Raw genomic sequence first — 20,745 nt, 5'->3', positions numbered from 1 at the left:
CCGGAGGCTTATTTCGGGGTTCCAGCCAGTGCCCCTACGCGTTGCGGCCGCAGACGTCCGGGACCGCGGTGGAGCTTGCTCAGCCTCGGTCGGCCAGTTTGGCGGCCTCGCGTTCGAGCCGGCGGCACAGCTTCAGTCGGCCCCGCAGGCACTGCCGCGCCCCGAGGCGGCCCCAGCTGGTGGCTCTGGTGGAAGGCCGCGCGTCCAGGGCCCGCAGCAGGCGCGGCAGGTCGCGCAGCAGGCGGTAGCGCGGCAGGGCGCGCAGCGGCGGGGGGATGTCGCCCTTGGCGCAGAGGCGGCTGAAGTAAGCCAGGAGCAGCAGCGGGCGCGGGGCGGCGCGGAGCAGGGCGCGCAGGGGCGCGGCGCGGGGGTCGGGGCAGCGGGCCGGGCTGGGGCCGGCCCCGCTCCACAGCAGCAGCACCGTGCCCCGCTCCCGCGCCACGCGCGCCCGCGCCGCCCAGAGCCACGGCAGCGGGCCCAGGCGCGCCACACGCCTCCCTTCCCACAGGTCCACGATCACGTCGCGCCCGCCGCCCAGCGCGGCCCGCAGCAGTTCGGCCAGAGCTCCCACCAGGCGCCGCTGCGCCTCTGAGTCCGCAGCGTGCAGGAGCAGCACCGGCCGCGCCCGGCCCGGGCCTGGGCGGGAGCAACGGATGAACCGGGTGGGGGTCTAAGCGACAGCCCAACCCTCTCCTCCCCTGCCTCCAGGCTGCACCATAGGGTGCCTCCCGTCCCCCCTTTTTTGCCCTGGGAGTTGGTACTCAAAGCAGCCCTAGCCCATAGGGTGCCTGTGGACTAATTCCGGAGTAAGGACGGGGCACTGCACCGGGCTTGGTAAGCGCAGTGCAGGCTGGATTTCCGCCCCACTAGCCTCTTGCCCAGAGTCTTGGTTCAGTGACAACGTGCACGGAAGGGCCCGAGGCTCACCACTTGGGTAGCAGTGGTGGGAGGCCTGGGCAAAGGAGGATGAGGGGGCAACTAGCCTAGGAGCTGCACAGGTCTGAATCCCCAGGTTATCCCCAGGTGAGCTTACCTGACAGTGGGCGCCGGAGGGTGAGAACCAGAACAACAGCCAGTAGGGTGGTGAGGGCCAGTAGTGCCAGGGTCAAGAGCCCCAGGTGTCTGTGAGAGACTGAGTCAAGCAGGGTGAGGCCAAGCCCAGCTCCTCAGTGCCCAACCTCCCTCTGACCTCCCCTCCCCCAACCAAGAACTCACCATCAGGACACAAGCGGTGCTTCCAGGCAAACTGGACATCTGACCTCCACACCTGAGGGCACAAAGCACCCCACCCCTGTGAGCTAGGGCAGCCCCTCCTTGCAGGAGGGGTTGAATGGGGCCACCAGGGGATGGGGGGAGTTCCCACTGGCTAGGTAATTCCTCTAGTGCAAGGTTTGTGTCTGGCCCGGCTCTCGCCCTGGCACAGACCTGGTCAAGGGTGGCAAACTCAAGTGTGACAAGTGCCAAACTCAAAAAGTAAACTCATAAAGTTGGCCAGGGCTGCTGTGAGGCTCTGGAGAGCACAGGCCTTGACTGAAACACTCAGACACCACTGAGCCCCAGGCCACTGCCACGGTGCCAGAATGCAGAAACACAGCACCGGATTTGTGATTTTTCAAGAGAAGCCAGAAATCCAGCTTTATGTATACACGTAAATGGTCTAATTCCAATTTCAACCATTGTACTGGCCAAACCAAACATTTTTGCAGATGGGGTTTTTCACATGGGCCACCAGTGGAGTAGATGCCAGGGGTCTGTGTGTAGAATGAGGGTAGGATTCCTTACCAGAACACAGCCCCCTGGCCTCAGGAAGGGAATGATGAGGTCTAGTATCACTGGGCTTGAGCCCTGGGTCTGCAGGAACAAAAAGCAGAATGACTCTCCCCATGGCTGGCGCCAGCTCTGGCTCTGTCCAGCCTCTGAGTCTTTGCCCATGCTGTTCCTCCCCACCTCTCCTCCTCCCCAGGCTTCTGGGCAAGTGCCACCTCTGGCGGGAAGACTTCCCCAGCAACTCTAGCCCCCACTGATCTTTCCCAGATCTCAACTCTTGGGGCAGACAGGCACTCGTCAGCAAACATACTCTGTGTGCCTGCTCTGTGCCAAGCCCAGAGGAAAGAAGACGGGGACAGACCTTGTCTCTGTCCTCCAGCAGCTCACAAACCAGGGAGGCTAATTATCTGCTGCTTCCCTTCACGCTCCTACAGAACTGAAGAGGTACTTTGTCCATTGGAAAGAATGTAAGTGGTAGAGTCAGGAGACCTAGGTTCAGGCTTAACTGTTGCCTTTGTAGCCCCTGGCTGTGTGGTCTTTGTGTGGAGATACCTCTCCTCCCTGAGCCTCAGTTTCTTCCTTTGTTTATGGGGGCGGGTAATAATCTTTATTTTACTGGTTATTGAGGGCATCAACTGGCAATGTGCATATGAACATTTTTTATAATAAACTGCAGTGTATATTCATTTATTAGTGGTAGCTATCATTAGACTGTGAACTCCTTAAGGGCAGAGACTGTGTTATATACTTTTCTTGTATCTCCCAGGGCCTAATACAAGGTAGGTACAGAGTAGACACTCAATAAATACATGTTGAATTGGGCAGAATTGATTGCCATCTGTCTGCAGGCAGGATGGGGGTCCACCGTGTGTTCTGGGTGCCAGTTAGGGAGTTCACCACAGTCCCCATCCTTCAGGAACACCTTCCACTCCCTACCCCCAAACCTACACCTGCTTCAGAACCCATTCTCCAGCCAGTTTGTGATATTGTGGCTCTCAAATTATGGTTGGACTCAATGAAGGTGGTCTTTACTCAGCTCACAGAAATAAATGAGTCAGTGGATTTGGTCTCAATTTTAGGTTATCCCAAGACTTTGTCTTAAATCTTAAACGTTCGATTACCTGTCTGCTTGGGAGCCCTCATAGAATGCGAAACAAATAAATCAGCTGCAAGTGAGCATTTAAGAAAGAACTGGAAAGAGCTAATCATGCTTAGTCAGCTTGGTGCTGTGGTATTGTGGGTGTTTTTGATTGTGGTTTTTATATCAGATACACAGAAGAGAGTCTGCTAGTCAGACTGTTCCCAGTCCACATAATAGAGTTAAATCTGTCAGTAGTTTATAGTATTGTGCAAAGAGCACTTCAGCTTCTAGGGGCTCTGCCTCCTGAGACAGACAACTCCTGCACAGGTGCTTACGGAGGCAGGAGGGTAGTGGTGAGAGGACAGCTGAGCGCAGTGAAAGGCACTGATACAGAACGTGGCAGCAGTTTGGATAGGCCGGGGAACAGCTGGATGTGGGAGGGCCACTCCCTTGCCTCTGTTATTCCTGTAAATTCAGAAACTGAGAGGATTGGAAGCTGCCCCTTGAGGAACCCACCAGCTGACAGAGGAGCTTCTAGTCAATAGAAGTCAGGAATTTGTTTGCCTCCACCTGCCCAGGGTGTGTCTCAACGAGGTGACAAGGAAATTGGGGGTTGTGCTCTGAGCAACAGGACATAGTGGGGGTGAAGCCCTGCCCAGACCATACCTGGCTGACACTGTACACAGGGGGCACCAAGATGTCCTGCCCCAAGCCTGGGTGGCTCCAGGCAGCACTGAAGGTGGCATGCATCCTCGAGGAGAAGTGGAGGATCAGCTGCTGGGCCTGGGTGTCCATGCTCACTTTCCAGGATGTGAGAGACCCTGTATGTGCAGGGTGATGGGAGCTGGGCTGCAGCTACAGGAAGCTCAGGGCTGGGCTAGAGTTTGGCTTGGTCACAGTTGGGTAAGGGTGAAATGGGAGCAGGGGGTCCCAGCCGAGGTCACTTATTGGCTCACCAGTCTGGTGGGGGCATTCGACGTGGCTGCTGTTTCCAAACGAGAACTGCAAAATATAGGAGTGGCAAGTCAGCATGCTTCAGGCAACACCCACTACCCTCACCATCCCCTCCTCTCACCCATTGTTGTACCTTGAAGCAGAGCTGGGGGTGCAAGTCCACTTTCTCCAAAACGTACCACTTAGGGAGAGAGGAAAGTTAGGGAGGAAAGTCCCTGGGCCCTAGCCCTACCCACCCTAGCCCAGGGGCTGCCTGTCCTCACCCCCTCTGACTCTCGAGCCGTGGCATTGGGGAGGTCTTTGCAGAGGGTGTGCCAGTCTTGTTTCTGGCAGAGGGAGGCCTCCAGCTTCAGTGGGCAGCGGAGTGTCAGGGCCATGACCATCTGATTGTGCTGGCTGTAGTCAGTAAAGTGCACTGACTTCCAGAAGTCGGAGCCATCTGGGCAGGTGTCAGGGTGAGTGAGGCCTCAGCCCTGCCTCAGTGCCACCTTGCTGCCCACACCCCCACGGCAGCAGGAGATGCCATTTGTGAAAGTGCCCAGCATGGTTCCTGGCCTGAATAGGTAATAAATGAGCATCCCTTCTCCTCTTTTATTACCTTTCTATCCAACTGTGTCCTCTCCTTCCCGGGCCTCCATTCTGGCCAGCTTCTTGCTGCTCCCCCAAATTAGAAATCTGCTTAGGCTCCTCTCAGAACTAGAAATGACTTCTCCCATCTCTGCTTTCTAAATTCTGCTCATTTTTTGAGCCCAGCTCAGGTGCCACCTCCTCTAAGAGACCCTCCCTGCTCTCCACAGCTTTCATGGGCTTCTCCCTTCCCTGCGTTCGTGCCCTCCGGCCTGGCCCTCCATTACACCCCCGCCCTGTCAGTACTGCAGGCTGCTTTGTGCTATTCGCTTGTTGTGTCTGAGTGCCCTGTCTCTCTCTGAGGATAGCCATGTGCATACAGCACTTGAGACATCACTGACCACTTTCACGTGTAACAGTTAGTTCCAGCCTCACAGACAACTTGAAAGGCAGGGCAGGTGTCATTATTTTACAGGTGAGGGAAGTGAGACTCTGAGGAGAATAATCAGCAGAGCCTAGGTGTGAACCCAGGTCTTCTGGCCCATCTTAGGGTACCACTCTGGGCCTCGTGTCTGTGAACCTCTCACAGTGCTGCAATACTCAGGACTCTTTTATTGGCAGGCTGGTTGGTAGACAAGGCAGCCCTTTCCCCCACTGACTCCAGGGAAAGTGCATGCCTTCTGCGCTTTCCTCCAACACAAGTGTGAAGTGTGTGTGTGTGTGAAAGAGAGAGAGACGAGAGACAGAGAGAAGGGATGTGTGCACAAGGAGCATATGAACACTTACAGGCTTCAGGCCAGCTCTGGAAGGGACATTTTTTACGCCTCACGGTGTCTTCTTGCAGGTAGGAAGCCTAGGGGGTGGGGGTGACAGGGGAGCAGGCAGAGAGGGTCAGAGGACTGGCTTTTCCTATCTCAGACCTGAGACTCATTGTGGCTTTACCTTACCATGATGTGAGCTGCCTGAGCTGGCAGGGCACTGAGGAGGGGAGCGGTGTGGGGTGTGGGCAAGGGTGAGGAGGGTCTCAGATCAGTAAGTGAGGGGCTGGCTCCTCCTCTCCCTGGACAGAACTAGTCCCAGAAGGAGGGAAACCATGAGGTCCACATTCCTCAACTGTGGCCTTCCCTGGCCTCCACTCTTAGCCATTCCCACGGTGCCCAGTTCCCTGAGTTGGCTCCTCACTCTGGACTGTCCAAATGCCCAACTCTTGTCCACCCTGGCGGTTGCTCACAGCTCCAGGTCTCTGCCTGCACCCTCCCTTTGATCTCCAACGTAACAGGGTCCCCTGCCTTTTGTGTCTAGTCCAAAGACCAGGTGCTTCAGACTTATAAAGAAAGGGGGAAGAAAAAAAAGGAAAGGAGGAAGACGCCTACAGAGGCCCAGAGGGGACAAGACTTTTGGAGGCATTTGGAGTGTTGCAGTGGCCATGCCGGTGCCCCTGCCTTGACTCCTCAGAACACACAGTGATGGTGGCTGTCCGTTCTGGATCTGTGGGCTGAGGCCAGGTCTGGGCCAAAGAAAGCTGGGTTTGGATGGGGCTGAGGTTGGAATCACCCTAAGAAGGTCCTGTGTTCAGGGAGACACTTCCACCTCTGACCCAGCCCATCTGGCACCAGGCTTCCTAAGCATCTCAGTAATACCCAGTCCCTTTAAAACCTGACTTACTGGAGATATGCTTGACCAACCATGCTACCGGGGGGCGCCTAGCAGCAGAGCCATGGACAGCCCACACCTTTTCCTCTGCTCACCTCTATGCACAGACAGGGCAGAAGGAATTCGTAAGGCAGCTCTGCAGTGTGGCCCCCAGACACGACTTTCTGTTGATGGCAGCGAAGGGAGAAAAGAGATGCCTGAGAAAGAGCATAGGCACCATAGACAAGGGCAGGAGGGAGCTGGGACCCTGGCCAACACAGTCTAGATTTCCTTTCATGGGAGACTTACTTCTTCCACCAAGAAATATCCTCCTACAGAGTCTCTGCTCTGTAGTCTGACCATTTGCTCTAAGTGCTCTAGGCGGAGTTGGGGGAAGGAGACAGGGAAAGGAATATACACTTATTGAGCTCCTACTATATGTCAAGCAGGGTACTAAAAGCATTAACTCAATCAATTTAATGCTAGCATCACAGTGATCTTGTGAGGTAACATCACAATTATATAAATGAAGGGAGCTGAGGGCCTCAGGAGTACAGCAGCAGTCCCTGCAAATGGTACCAACTGTGTACAGTTACATCCATGACAACTGCAGGTGGAGATGGGAGAATGGGGGACATCTCATTCTTTGAGGGACAGGAACAAAGGGAGGGAGCTAGAAGGGTACCAAGACATCCATATTCATTTCTCTGCTTGTCATTCACAGTGGCTCCAGATGTCTGCCTGCCCCTCCCGTTCCTCTCTTCCCAGGTGACAAGGCCTCCTGGCTTTTCTGTCTAGTCCAAAGAAGTGTTAATGGCCACCATCTCAGCTTGTAAGGAGGCCTTGGACAATTACCTTTCCTCTCTGGGCCTCAGTCTCCCCATGTGTACAGCAAGTGGGCCTCTTTTGCTCCAGCACTGAGTGATCTGGCTTTTTACAGAGAATGACAATACATACCTGGGCATCAAAGGGACTGCTCAGGTCTTCACACTCCAGTGCCCACTGGTGACAAAGACGCATGCTGACCTCAGGGCCTGGAGGAATGGTCACCCGAATAGCCCGTGCCTCAGGCAGCAAGTCAAAGGAGAACTCAGGCCCTGGGGAGAGGAGGGACTCGGTAGCCTCGTCCCATGGTATCACTACTCAGTGGAACCCATCTCTTGTCCTACCCTATGCCTACCTCTATGCCTTTGTGTGTCCAGTCTGGGGAGAATTTCCATTGCCTCTGGATCTGAAGGTTGGGTCCTTTTGGTGCGCAGCCCCTTGTGGGAGATGTCTGGGGAGGGGATGGAAATACGATGGCTCTTCTCAGATAGGCAGCAGCTACCCAGCAGCTTCCTCTGTAGGCAGAGAACAAGGCTGGCCTTAAGCCACGAATCAGGGAACCTGGTCTGTGGCCATACTACCCTGAACGTGCCAGATCTCATCTGATCTCAGAAGCTAAGCAGGATCGGGTCTCATTAGTATTGGATGGGAGGAAATCTGGCTTCTGTTTCTACCTCTGGAACCTGAGGTACCACAGACAAGTAAGTTGTTCAACCTCTTTCAGCCTCAGTTTCCCCAACTGTGTAATGGACAGGATAGTCTACTTCATCTCCACACTTTCCATCTCACTCCATGACTGGAGAACAAAATGAGAGGCCAAAAAGAAAAGGTCTGTGGGCCATAGGGTAGGGCTGGAAGTGACAGGGAGAGTACCTGAGCAGACGCTGGCGTCTTGTGTCTCCTGCAGAACTTGAACTTGGAAGGCTTTTTGGATTTCTGCACTAGGAGGTGGAAGCAGCCCCACTGAAGGCCTGCACAGAGGAAGACACACTCACTGTCCAGCCCTTCACTGCCACTTCCCTACCTGGAGATGTGGCCCAATTTTGGGTAGTAAGTCATTTTAAATAAAGGAGAGTGGCCGGGCGCGGTGGCTCACACCTGTAATTCTAGCACTCTGGGAGGCTAAGGCGGGCAGATTGTTTGAGCTCAGGAGTTCGAGACCAGCCTGAGCAAGAGTGAGACCCCATCTCTACTAAAAATAGAAAGAAATTAGCTGGACAACTAAAATATATATATAGAGAAAAAAAAAATTAGCCAGGCATGGTGGTGCATGCCTGTAGTCCCAGCTACTTGGGAGGCTGAGGCAGGAGGATTGCCTGAGCCCAGGAGTCTGAGGTTGCTGTGAGCTAGGCTGACGCCACAGCACTCTAGCCTAGGCAACAGAGTGAGACTCTGTCTCAAAAAAAAAAAAAAAAAAAAAAAATTAAATAAAGGAGAGTAAAGATGACAAGCTTCTTTAGTCCTGAAAATTACGATGCAAACTTAAAAAGGATTAATGTCTTAAGTAGATTTTAAAAAGTTATATACACAAAGACATTAATTGTAGTATTATTTCTAACAGCAAAAAATTAGAAAAAACTGCCAATTCTTTTTTTTTTTTTTTGAGACAGTCTCACTCTATTTCCTGGGCTAGAGTGCTGTGGCAACAGCCTAGCTCACAGCAACCTCAGACTCCTGGGCTCAGGCAATCCTCCTGCCTCAGCCTCCCAAGTAGCTGGGACTACAGGCATGCACCACCATGCCTGGCTAATTTTTTCTATATATTTTTAGTAGTCTGGCTAATTTCTTTCTATTTTTTAGTAGAGATGGGGTCTCACTCTTGCTCAGGCTGGTCTCAAACTCCTGAGCTCAAACGATCCTCCTGCCTCGGCTTCCTAGAGTGCTAGGATTACAGACGTGAGCCACCGTGCCCAGCCAAAACTGCCAATTCTTAAGCAGTGTATGGGCATTTAGTATGCACCAGGCACTGAGCTAGCCAATGAAAATATAGAGTTGAATAAGAAAGAAGATCCTACTTTAGAAATAGAAGGTAATAACAAAAAGTTTATAGAACTCAAAACTTTTAATCCCAAGAATCTTGACTGAAAAGATTAACATCTTCACAAATGATACAATTGCACCCATGAATATCAGTCATGGTGTGCTATTTCAGGATGCTCTAAGTCCCTGTTGAGCTTGAAACAGGACAAATATCTGTTCTGGTATGACAGATCCAACTTGCCTCAGCCTAGGTGCCCCCTCCAAAATGTTCCTAATTCACATCTTCACTGAGAATGGCCCAAAGGGCTGTTTCTCATACCTGGGGCATCTGACAGCAGACGCAGGCACAGAGAGCAGGAGCAACGCCGAGCACACCGAGGCTTTGTGGAGGGGAGGGCCACCCGGGTACAGCAGGGAATATGGGCAGAACTTCCTGCGAAAAACAGAAAGGAAAGCAAACGAGAGGGTCTAGGGAGGGCCTTCCCCGTCACACAAGTTGGCTGTGAGGCTGAGCTCTGCCACTTACATCCTGGAAGTGTGACCTTGGGCGAGTTATAGGACCTCTCTAGGCGCCAGATTCTTTATTCATAAAGTGGGGCTGTTGTAAAAGCCAAGTAAGGTAATGTGTGGGGGAAGGTGGAGTACAGTACACCATAAAATAGAGATAAAGGATTTACTGTTGTATTACTGATGGCAGGGAGCGACCAGTTAAGGGAGGAACCAATGTTTACAGAGTGCCTGGAGATTTATCCATGTCTCTCATTTAATCTTCCCTAGAGGTCAGAAGCAACACTGTCTTCATTGTGCTATCATTTCTGCTATGCTACTATGCTCCTCCGAAACTGAGGGCCCACTGGAGGGGTTAAGTGTCCTGTCTGAGGTCACGCAGAAGCCTGTGGCAGACCCGCAATGCAAATGCAGGCTTGTCCTAATTCCAAACTTGTACTTTTTCCTTGATACTGCGCTACTTCCCAGGTTGGGAACTACAAGTTAGAATGGAGAGCCTGCTGTGGTTCTGGAACAAAGGGAGGTGTGGGAGAGAGGAGTGGGGCAGGAAATGAGACTCACCAGTGAAACTGTCATCCTGAAGGCACAGGGCCCAGTAGGGAAAAGAAAGGAGAGAGTTATTATTAGTAGGGACCTCCATAAGGAGCATTCTCCCTGGGATCTCTGCCTCAAATCGCTAATTCCGATTAGCTGTCCACAGCTAATAGCTTATCCACTCGGGCTCTGTTCTTCCCAGCTCCACTCTGCCCAGGCCCTCAGCGCACCAGGACCTTGACTACCCCTCTGAGACTATTAGAGGACACACTGAGACTGCCACCAGAGCACAGGGATTGGGGAGGTAGCAGAGGCGGGCAGGGGAGTGGGGAGCTTTATGCCCATGTGAGTGAGGCAGGCCTCCCGACCTGGCAGCGGCACCTTACCATGTGAGAGGCCAGCAGACAGCAGGTTCTCCAGCAAGGCAGGTGGGGACAGCCAATCCGTGCAGGGGCAGAGAGGCCGATGAGCAGCAGGAGGAGAGGCAGGAGCAGGGCTGTGAGTCTGGGGTGCCCCATGGGCTACTGTGCAATCAGGGTGCCCAGAACATGGCTGCACAGCCTGAAGTGGGCGGCAGGTCTCACTGCACAGCAGCAGGGAACACAGTACCGGCGCGGGAGCCCTCGCCTGTGCCTGCCCTGGCCCCGCCCTGCCCTAAAGCTCCTCCTCGATCCTAACCAGCCAGCCAGGCCACATTCCTTCCCCTCCAAGTGGAGGGACTGAGGGAGGCTTGTCCCCCAAAAACCCTTCTGCCCCCTACCTGAAAGACAAGGGTTTCCTGCTATGGCAGAGAAGTAACAGGAAACGGGCCAGCACCAGGTTGGGGACTGCACCCATTGAATAACCCCTCCTACCCATGAAACACCCTGCAGATCTGAGCCACCCATCAACAGACTCTTGAACTTGAATCTTCCATGGACATGTGCTTCACCCCCTCACTTAGAGAATTAACAGAGCTCTACTCTGCACTGGGTCTTGGAGAGAAAGAGGTGACTGAGGCACCATTTACAGTTGGGCCAAAAAAAAAAAAAAGGCACTAGAGGATGCACATGAACCTCACATGCCTCTATACATACCCTGGCTCCCCACCTGGTTGACTATCATGACTATATCCAAGCTCTCTCTACCCATTAGCCAGTTCCAGCTCTTCTGGGCAAAGGGCTCCATGCCAAAGGGGCCTCCAGCTTCAAGAACCCATTAATCAGTATAGCCCGCTCAGGAAGCCCCAGAGCTCATAGCTGAGCCCTGGAGCAGAGGGAGTGGGCCCCACGCACTGACCTGGTTTCCTGTGGTTTCCGGTGCTGGAGAAAGGCTGACGAGGCTCCATCTTTGTGGGAACCCTCCCCATCATCCCACAGCTTCCTCCCCCTCATGGAGCATTTGAGCTGCTTCAGCCCTTACCTTGGTGACACACACAGTGGAAAGAAAGTTTGGGGCACACCTACCAGGTTGAGACATCTTGAGATTGTTATTGTCCCTCACGACTCTATCCAGACCACCTGTCAGTAGCCTGACCACAGCCTTCTTTTCTCCATTCTATGCTCGAGTCTCCAGCTTCACTATCTGGAGGCCGTATCCTACCCATTATCCTAAAAATATCCTCTAGCTTTTGAGTTCATTAAAAGATTAAAAAAAAAAAAAAAAACCTTTCTTATTCTTTATGTTTCTCCAATCCCTAGCAGTGGATGTCATGAAATAGGTGTTCTGTAGTTGAATAACTGTAAATTATGATACATTTCATCTAAGTAGTTTATCTGTTTCACACTTCACAAAACATTTTCATATTCGATCCTCCTAACCACTGCGTGAGACAGGTAAGTGATAATTACTATTTTTCTTTCATAAAGAGCGAAATAAGGAAGCAGAAGGGAAAGTGATTTGGTCAAGGTCAAAGTCTGTAGCCCAGGGAGCTCCACTTCTGCTAGGCCTTCGCGACTGCAACTCAGCTCTCCTTCTACCATCCTATTGTCTCCCCTCCCACTGCCTCATCTGTCTGTGCTCTCAGAACCCAAAAGGATCTGCCTGACACGGTACGGTCTTTTGGCTGTGGAGCCCATCTCTGCAGCACATCAGTATGATCTGAAGGGAGGCAAGGGTGGTCTGGCCATATTAAGAATAGGTTAGGGAATCTTCCCCCAAATTCTTCCTACCTTGTAATGGTTCAGATCTGCAAAAATAGAGCTTTCTGATGCTGGGGGCATGAAATGAGAAACTTGGTTCCATTCTAGAACACTCCTCCTCCTTGATCTCTGTCCTCTGATCTGACTCTGACAGTGAAAATATTTGCTTAATTACTCCTGACCCTGGTTAAGGTATGGTAGGAGAACTCGCCAAGAAAACAATGAAGACAAGGCTGGGCATGGTGGCTCTTGCCTGTAATCCTAACACTCTGGGAGGCCGAGGTGGGAGGATCGCTCAAGGTCAGGAGTTCGATACCAGCCTGAGCAAGAGTGAGACCCCATCTCTACTAAAAATAGAAAGAAATTAGCTGGACAACTAAAAATATATGTAGAAAAAATTAGCTGGGCATGGTGGCGCATGCCTGTAGTACCAACTACTTGGGAGGCTGAGGCAGAAGGATTGTTGAGCTCAGGAGTTTGAGGTTGCTGTGAGCTAGGCTGACGCCACGGCACTCTAGCCTGGGCAGCAGAGTGAGACTCTGTCTCAAAATAAATAAATAAATAAATAATAGAGACAAGAAAGGAGAAGGAAAGAAGGGAGTAAAAAAAGAAGGGAAAAAGAAAGAAAGGGAAAAAAGGAGCACATAGAAAAGGAAAAGGAATAAAGATGAGGATGAAAGAAGGAGAAAAATAGAAAGTGTGCATTTTATTAATTGTCTTGCTGGTTTACTTATTTACTGTGGAGATGGTTCCAAAACTGATTTAATGTAATAAAAAAAAAGGACAGGGGTGAATTCCAGCACACCCTGGGGAAGGGGGGAGTGGGATCAATAGTTGCTGAAATCCTATTATCAGTGTCTGGACTGTGTGCTTTGCCCACTTCATCTCATTTTATTAGTACTACAACCCTGAGTTCAGTCTTATTACCCCATTTTTTACAGAGTGGGAAACACTCAAGAAAATTAGGTGACATGTCCAAACATACTCAGCTAACAGGAGTCAGCCCCTCACTTGCTGATCCGAGACCCTCCCCACCCTTGCCCACACCCCCTCCTCAGTGCCCTGCCAGCTCAGGCAGCTCACATCACGGTAAGGTAAAGCCAGAATGAGTTTCAGGTCTGAGATAGGAAAAGCCAGTCCTCTGACCCTCTCTGCCTGCTCCCCTGTCACCCCCACCCCCTAGGCTTCCTACCTGCAAGAAGACACCGTGAGGCATAAAAAATGTCCCTTCCAGAGCTGGCCTGAAGCCTGTGAGTGCTGCTCATATATAGTCTGCACATATGCGCTCTCTCGCTCTCATTTACACACACACACACACACACACACTCACTCACACAAACATGCTTCACACCTGTGTTCGAGGAAACTCCCAGAAGGCGTGCAGGTACTTTCCTTGGAGTCAGTGGGGGAAAAGGGCTGCCTTGTCTACCAATCAGCTTGCCAATAAATCAGAGAGTACCGAGTATTGCAGCACTGTGGAGGTTCAGAAATATGCGGCCCAGGAGTGGTATCCTAAGGGGATGGGCCAGAAGACCTGGGTTCACATCCCAGCTCTGCTAATTATTTATTCTTCTCAGAGCCTCACTTTTCTCATCTGAGATTTGCCACTATGTCTTCCTGGATCTTTCTGCTAGAACACGCTGCTTGGGGAAAGCTGTGGGAAGTCAGAGGTTTCTGGACCCTGTAGTCCACAGAAGGCACTAACTTTAGCAGTGTGATATAGCTGGCAGGGTTAACAATGTACAGAAAGAAATTGGAATGGTTGGAAAGAAGAAAGTAGGCCTTACGATAGTGAGTTATCAGTGGTCGGACTTCTAGAACAGTGGGGATTGTTCAGCAAATGTCAACAAGGGAGGACTGGAATAGGAGGTGGCGAACTGGAGTAAACGCAGCAATGGTGTATTGTAGGACTTCGGCACAGAGGCCCTGTCTTCTTGGAAGGGGGCTAAGGCCTGTCTCATCTGTGGTTTGTACCTAAATGAACTGACCAAATGAGAGACTTCATGCTCTAATAACCTTTACTTGGGGACCCAGCGAGAGCTCAGGAGTCCTCGCAGGCCTCTGCACATGCTCAGGTACCAAGTACACAGTGGGGGCCTTGGGCAGCCATTTGTCTTGTCATAGCTTTACTGGTGTGGACTTTGTCAGACCAGGAAGCAGCAGCTCCAGAATCTTCCTGTAAGGTCAGTCTCTAAGGTCTGTTGGGGTAACTGTGTCCACCATTAGGGCACCCTGGGAAGGAAGGTTCAACCAATTAGATCAATGTAACCCAAGAGTGGGCAACCATCCCTTCCTTAATTTTTCTTCCAGAAGGGATCAAACTCTAGCATTCTGGGGCAAGAAATTATTGCTAAGAGAAGAGGAAAGGACCCCCAATCTGAAGGAGGAAGCCAACAAAGCTCATCAAGGGATGGCATTTTGATATTTTGATATTTATTAAACTCCTACTATATACTAGACTGTTCATAACATTATTTATTTAAGCCTCACATCAACCCTGGGAGGTAGCTACCAGGGATGCCCATGTGTCAGATCAAAAACAAGGGCTCAAGTATCTCACCCAAGGCAGAAGTTAGTAAAATGCCGGGCTAGAATCCCAGCCTAGGTCAGTCTACTATGGGAAGAGGTATTCCACTATACCACACTGCCTTTCTTATGGCCTAGGTGCTTTCTAACAGTCCCTTCAGCCCCTAAACTTTAGTCCTGTGAAGATCAGGAAGCAATAACCATTCTTCACATTTATATAGTGATACATAGCTCACAAAGCGCTTTCACAATACTTTACCTTATTTGATCTTCAAAGCAATCTGTGAAACAAGTAGGGTTGATCTTAGTCCTATGATTAGCAAGTGCGTTGGTACTTGAACCCCAGTCTTCTGATCCAAATACAGTGTTCCTTCCACTACATCAAGATCCACTAAGGGGGTCATATTTGCTTTAGGGAATACTACAACCAGGAGGTGAGAAAAATTATAGGAAAAGCCCAGAACAGCAGAATCCCAACAACCCAACAAGCAGAAACTAACATAAACCAAATGGTTTTTGTTCTTTTAAAATTGTTGGGGTTTTTTTTTTTTTTTTTTTTTTTTTTTTTTTGAGACAGAGTCTCACTCTGTTGCCCAGGCTAGAATGCCGTGGTGTGAGCCTAGCTCACAGCAACCTCAAGCTCCTGGGCTCAAGCAATCCTCCTGCCTCAGCCTCCCAAGTAGCTGGGACTATAGGCATGTGCCACCATGCTCAGCTAATTTTTTCTATGTATTTTTAGTTGTCCAGATAATTTCTTTCTATTTTTCTAGTACAGATGGGGTCTCACTCTTGCTCAGGCTGGTCTTGAACTCCTTAGCTCTAACGATCCACCCGCCTCTGTCTCCCAGAGTGCTAGGATTACAGGCGTGAGCCACCGCGCCCGGCCTAAAATTATTGACAGTAATTTTCACAATGGGTCTCTGAAGGTACTCTAAGACCATAAAGTCTGTAAGGTATCCTAAGACCATTCCAATAACCAAAGAAATTTTAAACTTTTTTGGTTTTGTTTTGTTTTTTTGAGACAGGGTCTCCTTCTGTCACCCTGGCTACAATGCATTGGCATCATCATAGCTCACTGCAACCTCAAACTCCTGGCCTCAATGGATCCTCCTGCCTCAGCCTTCTGAGTAGCTGGGACTACAGGCATGGACCAACACACCCAGCCAATTTTTCTGTATTTTGTAGAGACTGGGTCTTGCTCTTGCTCAGGCTGGTCTTGAACTCCTGGCCTCAAGCAATCCTCCCATGTTGGCCTCCCAAAGTGCTACGATTACAGGCATGAGCCACCACGCCCAGCCTTAAACTTTTTTAAAACTAATATTTGCATTTCAATTCTTTGGAAGTTAGCAGTCTGTGCCTGGTGCTCATGGTAACTCCATTACTTGTATATTTCCATCTGCCTCTCTCTGCTCTCCAAATTCTATCTCTACTTTAGTTCTATCATCTGTGAAATACATCCTGACTTTAGTTTACAGTAGGGAAAATTGCTTCATTCAATAAATTTAGAATGCATGCTATGTGCTAGGTACTGAGCAAGCGGTGTGGAAAAGACATGCAAAGCAATAATTCTGTCAATAAAAGCAGTAAAATAAAAATTCAGAGAAAGAACTCTTGCTCCTTGAATTACAGGAACTGGAAGGCTCTAGAATTACCATATGAACTGGGTCTTAAAGGATAAGTGATAAAGGAATGTAAGAGTAGAAAAAGGAAATTTTTATGCAAAGGAAACTGGGAAACCATGGAGCCAATATGGGGATCCATGAGAGGCTGAGTTGACTAAGGCAGGGTGTGAGTGGGAGTACTGGGAGATAATGCCCCTTGGAAACCTCAGAAAGAGATTAGGGCACTTAGGTTGCTACAAAAGTAACAGCACATGGTAGGGACTTAATGATCATTGAATGGATGATGATCCAGAGCTGTGCTCTTGGTATACTCACTTCAACACAGGAATGCAGGAAGAGGAATGGGTATGAGGCAGAAAGGCAAAGTTAAGTTTGGAACGTACTGATTTTTTTTAGAGACAGGATCTCGCTCTGTCACCCAGGCTATAGTGCAGTGGTGGGATCATAGCTCATTGCACCCTCAAATTCCTGAGCACAAGCAGTCCTCCTGCCTCAACCTCCCAAAGTGCTGGGATTGCAGGCATGACCAGCCTCACCCAGACAGGACATACTGATTTTCAGATGATAATCAGAACATCTGGCAGAAGAGGTTTTGTAGTTAGAAGTACTGCCAGTACCTAACACTGTACTAAGTGTGACTAAGTATATACATAGGTTTATAGAACAAAAGAATGACTACAACTCTGGAAAGGGCAGAGCTCTGTGGTTACAGATCTGGGCATCATCCAAAGACAGTAAAGTCAAGTGCAAAGAGACACACATCTTTCATTCAATAAATACTGTGTCAGAATTTTAGGTGTGAAAGGAAGGACCTTTAGTTTAATCACCTCTTCCACTTCTATTTTTAATTTATCACTCTACACCATTAGATTTACATTCATTGGTTGTTTCACATATATAGCATGTTTCGCCTAGATTGTAAACTCTATAACAGAAACACTTTAAAATTCTTTTGGATACCATTATATAGTAGTAGATACATAACTGACATTAACATTGACTGATGAACATGAAAATTCAACTAAAAGAGCCCATAATCCAAGCTAAATAGATGAGAATGGACCATTTTATACATGGAGAGATTAAATGTCTGGCCCAAGGCAGTTCTTGCCAATCAGCTGCAGGGTGCAACTGTGGCTTAGGTTCCCCACGGCCAGTCCACTTCTTTATGGCCACTGCCAGCTTTCTCAGGTAGCTTCTACCTTTCTCCTAGTGTCTAAGACCGCTCAAACAACAAACCTTTCACACTCTTTCAAGCCCCAAACACAAGGCACAAGGGAGACGGGGCAGTCTTAACTTTATTGAGGTTCTTTTGAATTAAAATGCTTTGCAGAAGAGACCACAGCCTGCAGGAGGAGCAGCTTTCCAAATGTTTGCTGACCCATGACCTATCGATTGAAATAGAATTTGATTTATTTGCTATTTCCTTCAGTCTCAATGGCTAAGGGGTGATGGATGGAAGTGGGGAGAATGACCAAGAGGAGGCAAGGATGAGGTTCAGTCTTAAAGAAAAACCCCAAAGGGCCTCAATTTCAACCAACTGAAGTTTGTTTCACAGCTGTTGGTCATCCAGTTCTAACCGACCAGGAATATATTAAATATAGTTTTGTCACCTCAGCAGATGGCAACAGGAGAGGCTTTCCAGAACTCTGGCCTGGTCAGCATCACAGCTGCTAAAATCACCAGAAGAGATTTTAGAACAGCTCGTCTACCCCTGTCCCTTCGTTCAATGGGAGGCCCAGGCTTCACCCCACAGCAGTCCATCAGGCAGGCTTCATTTACGCTTCTTCTCCTGTGTGCTGGTGAACCAAGAGTCTAGGAGCTTCTTGCTGTAGTATAATTGCCAGGCATGCACTTGGACTGCCAGCACCAACACCAGGTACATGACGGAGACGGCAGAAAATCCAAAAAGGAAGCGGTAGGCCTTGCCATGGCGGTAGAGCTGCTGTGCAGCAGGGAACATCTCCATGCTGCCATAAATGAGAGGAGCGATGGAAAAGAGCCCCATGCTGATCATGGAAAGCACCAGGTAGCTAATGTTGTTGCGGGGGAAGGAGAGAAGGCCCAAGAGAGAGGGCAAAATGCTCAGCAAATACGGGTACTCCCACTGATAGGGCATGGCCACCTGATCATGCGACAGGAGCCTCAGGTGTCCCACGCTCATCTTGGCAACCAGCAGCAGCCATATGACCAGATGTACGTAGATCAGCTTCTTGATTTCATACTTGAGGGTCACGCTGTGGGGCAGAGCAGAGGGAGAAGTACCTTTCATTCAAATTTTTCTGACCACCAACTATATGCACAGCAACTGTATTGCACACCGGGATACAAATTTGAATAAGACAGCCCAGAGGCTAGGCACAAGAGCAGAGGAGGAAAAAGTAATTAGAAAAGGAACTGAAACAGCTCTAGTAAATACATGTTCCAAGATACATGGGATCACAAGAAGGAGGAATCAATTCTGCTTGGGATGGAATGTCAGAGAAGGCAATCTAGAGGAGAGTGATACCTGAGCTAGGCTCTGAGGGATGAGTGAAGATGGGCATTCCATGCAGAGCCAACAGCATGCAGGCAAAATGCAGGCAAAAAAGCGTAAGCATTTGTGTTCCAGGAAGCAAATGGCTGAGCGTGGCAAGAACACATTGTGGGGAAAGAGGAGTAGCTGGATATGAAGTTACAAAGACTATGAAAGAGTTTAAAGGCAGAAGAGTAACTCTGTGTTTAGAAAGATGACTTTGCACCATAGAAGTACAACGTAGAGGGAGAAAGGTACTGGCAGTGAGGAAAGGAGCTCATGCTGCCCATACTTCTCCAGATAGATTTTTCATCTAAAGGAAGCACATATCTCTCTTACTCCTCTAATTCTCTCAGTTCACAAATATATCCTCCTCATACCCCCAAGGACACCGTTTCTGCTCTGGGCAGGCAAGAAAACACCTTCTTGGGTTGGGAGGCTCTCCTAGGCAGGCCCCTAAAGATGAGAATGAAGTGAGGGTCCAAAGAGCTTGTCATTCTTCAAAACTGTAGAGAGAAGGATGTGAAGAACATTCTGGGAGAGTTCAATGGATTTAAGGAAGTAAAATCTTTTTAAATTTTCATTTTAAAATATTTGTTATAAAAAATGTGGAAAAAGCAGAAGACAATAATCAGTCATCTCTAGACATCAAGCTCAATGAAGGCAGGTAACAGTTTTGCTTTTTGTTTCATCTTTTAACAAACTTTTTATTGAAAGTGTAACATGCACTCAAAGACCAGGTCTGCTTTTGCTCTTACAGCCTCAGTGTCTTACACAATGCACGATGGGTAGAAGCTCAAGAAGTATGTCGAATAATCGAATGTAGAAATATCCCTTACATGGGAGTGTTATAAAATTCATTTTAGCCAGGGAAAGGCTGTCTTTTACCCTCCACATCCCCCCAAACGGCCCCAAATATAACAGCTACCAGGTATTATGGGGTAGGCCTCAAGCTATCTTCTTCACCAAAACCTAAAAGGTCGATTATTTTCTCCCTCTGCAGATGAGGAAACTGAGGCTCAATTAGAAATTAGGTTTCCAAGCTGACAGAGCCGGGCCAGCACAGATGTGACTCCAGAGCCCACGCGGGGCTGGATCCCCTCAAGGCACCGAGTGAATAAAGGGGTGGCGCTCGCGAGGGCGACGGGGCTTCCCAGGGTGGGAGACGAGCCCGACGCCGTCACCGGAGGGGACTTGCCAAGTGCGCGGGACTGGCTGGGGAGTAAGACCCTGGGGCTGGGCCGTCGTCTCTCCCGCCAGGGAGAAGGCCTCCGTGCTCCTCGCCTCACTTCATACCTCATCTGGTAGTGCATGGCGACGCGCTCGCGGTGCTGAAAGTCGCTGCCGTCGGTGCCGGCCGCTCGCGGGCCTGCCCGAGATGCCATTGTAACCGCCCAGAACCCCAGATCCCCTCACGCGGACTCGCGACCGCTACAACAGCGCCAAGCCGCCGGGGAACGCTATTCGCACCGCCCCAGCTCCGCCACCCAACAGCCGCGAGGCTCTCCGAAGAGGACTTCCGGCTTCTCTGTCCCGGGAGGACCGACTCTGTGGTCACTCCTCCGCGCGCACGCGCCCTGGTTCGCTCTCGGCCCGGCCCCACCCCTGCCGAGGGGACCGCGCAGGAAGTTAGTCCCCAGCCTTGACTGCTTTGTTTCTGTCTGCCTGAAAGCTTCTTGAACTCTCTCACCTTCGTAAGCTCTGAGTCCAAGACACTAATGTCCCCACTTCACAGGAGGGGAAACTGCTCTTTGGAGTACACATCATTCACGCAGTTTATCAGTGTTCTCCCCTAGGTCATTTAATCATTGCAAAAAGAAAAGGGTAACATTTCAGTGAGCAAACCCGGTGCCTCCCCCTTAACCAAGTAGTCAAAGTGAACCTGACCGATAATGAGACAAACTGACACCCAATGCCTCCCAATACGCTGAGGACACAGCCTCGCTTCTGTGGTATCTCTGCCAAAAATACTTAACCTGAATCTAACCATGAAGAAATGTCAGACAATCCCAAACTGAGGGACATTCTACAAGATAGCTGAACTGTACTCTTCAAAAATGTCAAGGCCATGAAAGAAAAAGAAATTATTTTCAAATAAAACGTTATGTTATCTGT

At 49.9% G+C, this 20,745-nt stretch overlaps 3 protein-coding genes across 4 annotated transcripts in view; 1 reads left to right on the top strand and 2 right to left on the bottom strand.

Annotated features, from left to right (window-relative positions):
* CIDEC (cell death inducing DFFA like effector c) overlaps window positions 1-20,745 on the top strand; it is a 35,914-nt gene that overhangs the window by 460 nt on the left and 14,709 nt on the right. The gene's annotated exons all lie outside the window — the stretch shown is intronic.
* On the bottom strand, window positions 11-10,365 carry IL17RE (interleukin 17 receptor E). 2 transcript variants are annotated; one of them, XM_069473878.1, is made up of 16 exons: window positions 10,234-10,365; window positions 9,875-9,890; window positions 9,126-9,239; window positions 7,700-7,797; window positions 7,182-7,341; window positions 6,959-7,098; window positions 6,118-6,186; window positions 5,156-5,222; window positions 4,066-4,241; window positions 3,936-3,983; window positions 3,805-3,850; window positions 3,515-3,669; window positions 1,769-1,851; window positions 1,540-1,568; window positions 1,216-1,298; window positions 547-1,132 (listed from the first exon to the last, which is right to left on the bottom strand). In XM_069473878.1, the coding sequence occupies exons 1-16, from the start codon at window positions 10,363-10,365 to the stop codon at window positions 1,106-1,108; spliced, it is 1,443 nt and encodes a 480-aa protein (XP_069329979.1). In that variant the 3' UTR covers window positions 547-1,105. The 2 variants fall into 2 exon arrangements, with proteins under 2 accessions (XP_069329978.1, XP_069329979.1); XM_069473877.1 differs by lacking the exon at window positions 1,540-1,568 and having other exon boundaries at window positions 11-599; window positions 1,218-1,267; window positions 1,783-1,851.
* Window positions 17,284-20,131, bottom strand: JAGN1 (jagunal homolog 1). Its single transcript, XM_069473876.1, has 2 exons — window positions 19,927-20,131; window positions 17,284-18,352 (listed from the first exon to the last, which is right to left on the bottom strand). The coding sequence occupies exons 1-2, from the start codon at window positions 20,013-20,015 to the stop codon at window positions 17,890-17,892; spliced, it is 552 nt and encodes a 183-aa protein (XP_069329977.1). The 5' UTR covers window positions 20,016-20,131; the 3' UTR covers window positions 17,284-17,889.

This window comes from Eulemur rufifrons, chromosome 7 (genome assembly GCF_041146395.1).
Source record: "Eulemur rufifrons isolate Redbay chromosome 7, OSU_ERuf_1, whole genome shotgun sequence".
Classification (NCBI taxonomy): Eukaryota; Metazoa; Chordata; class Mammalia; order Primates; family Lemuridae; genus Eulemur; species Eulemur rufifrons.
This window is presented reverse-complemented; position numbering and strand designations above follow the sequence as displayed.

What these genes read in the sequence shown, in the direction of transcription:
- IL17RE (XM_069473877.1), bottom strand. Translation starts at nt 10,365, where the DNA reads ATGGGGCACCCCAGACTCACAGCCCTGCTCCTGCCTCTCCTCCTGCTG. An exon ending in ACCCCCAGCTCTGCTTCAAG is followed by an intron (nt 3,851 to 3,935) that starts GTACAACAATGG and finishes TATATTTTGCAG; the next exon opens with TTCTCGTTTGGAAACAGCAG. An exon ending in GGCCAGGGGGCTGTGTTCTG is followed by an intron (nt 1,268 to 1,782) that starts GTAAGGAATCCT and finishes TTGTGCCCTCAG; the next exon opens with GTGTGGAGGTCAGATGTCCA.
- JAGN1 (XM_069473876.1), bottom strand. Translation starts at nt 20,015, where the DNA reads ATGGCATCTCGGGCAGGCCCGCGAGCGGCCGGCACCGACGGCAGCGAC. An exon ending in GCCATGCACTACCAGATGAG is followed by an intron (nt 18,353 to 19,926) that starts GTATGAAGTGAG and finishes TCTGCCCCACAG; the next exon opens with CGTGACCCTCAAGTATGAAA.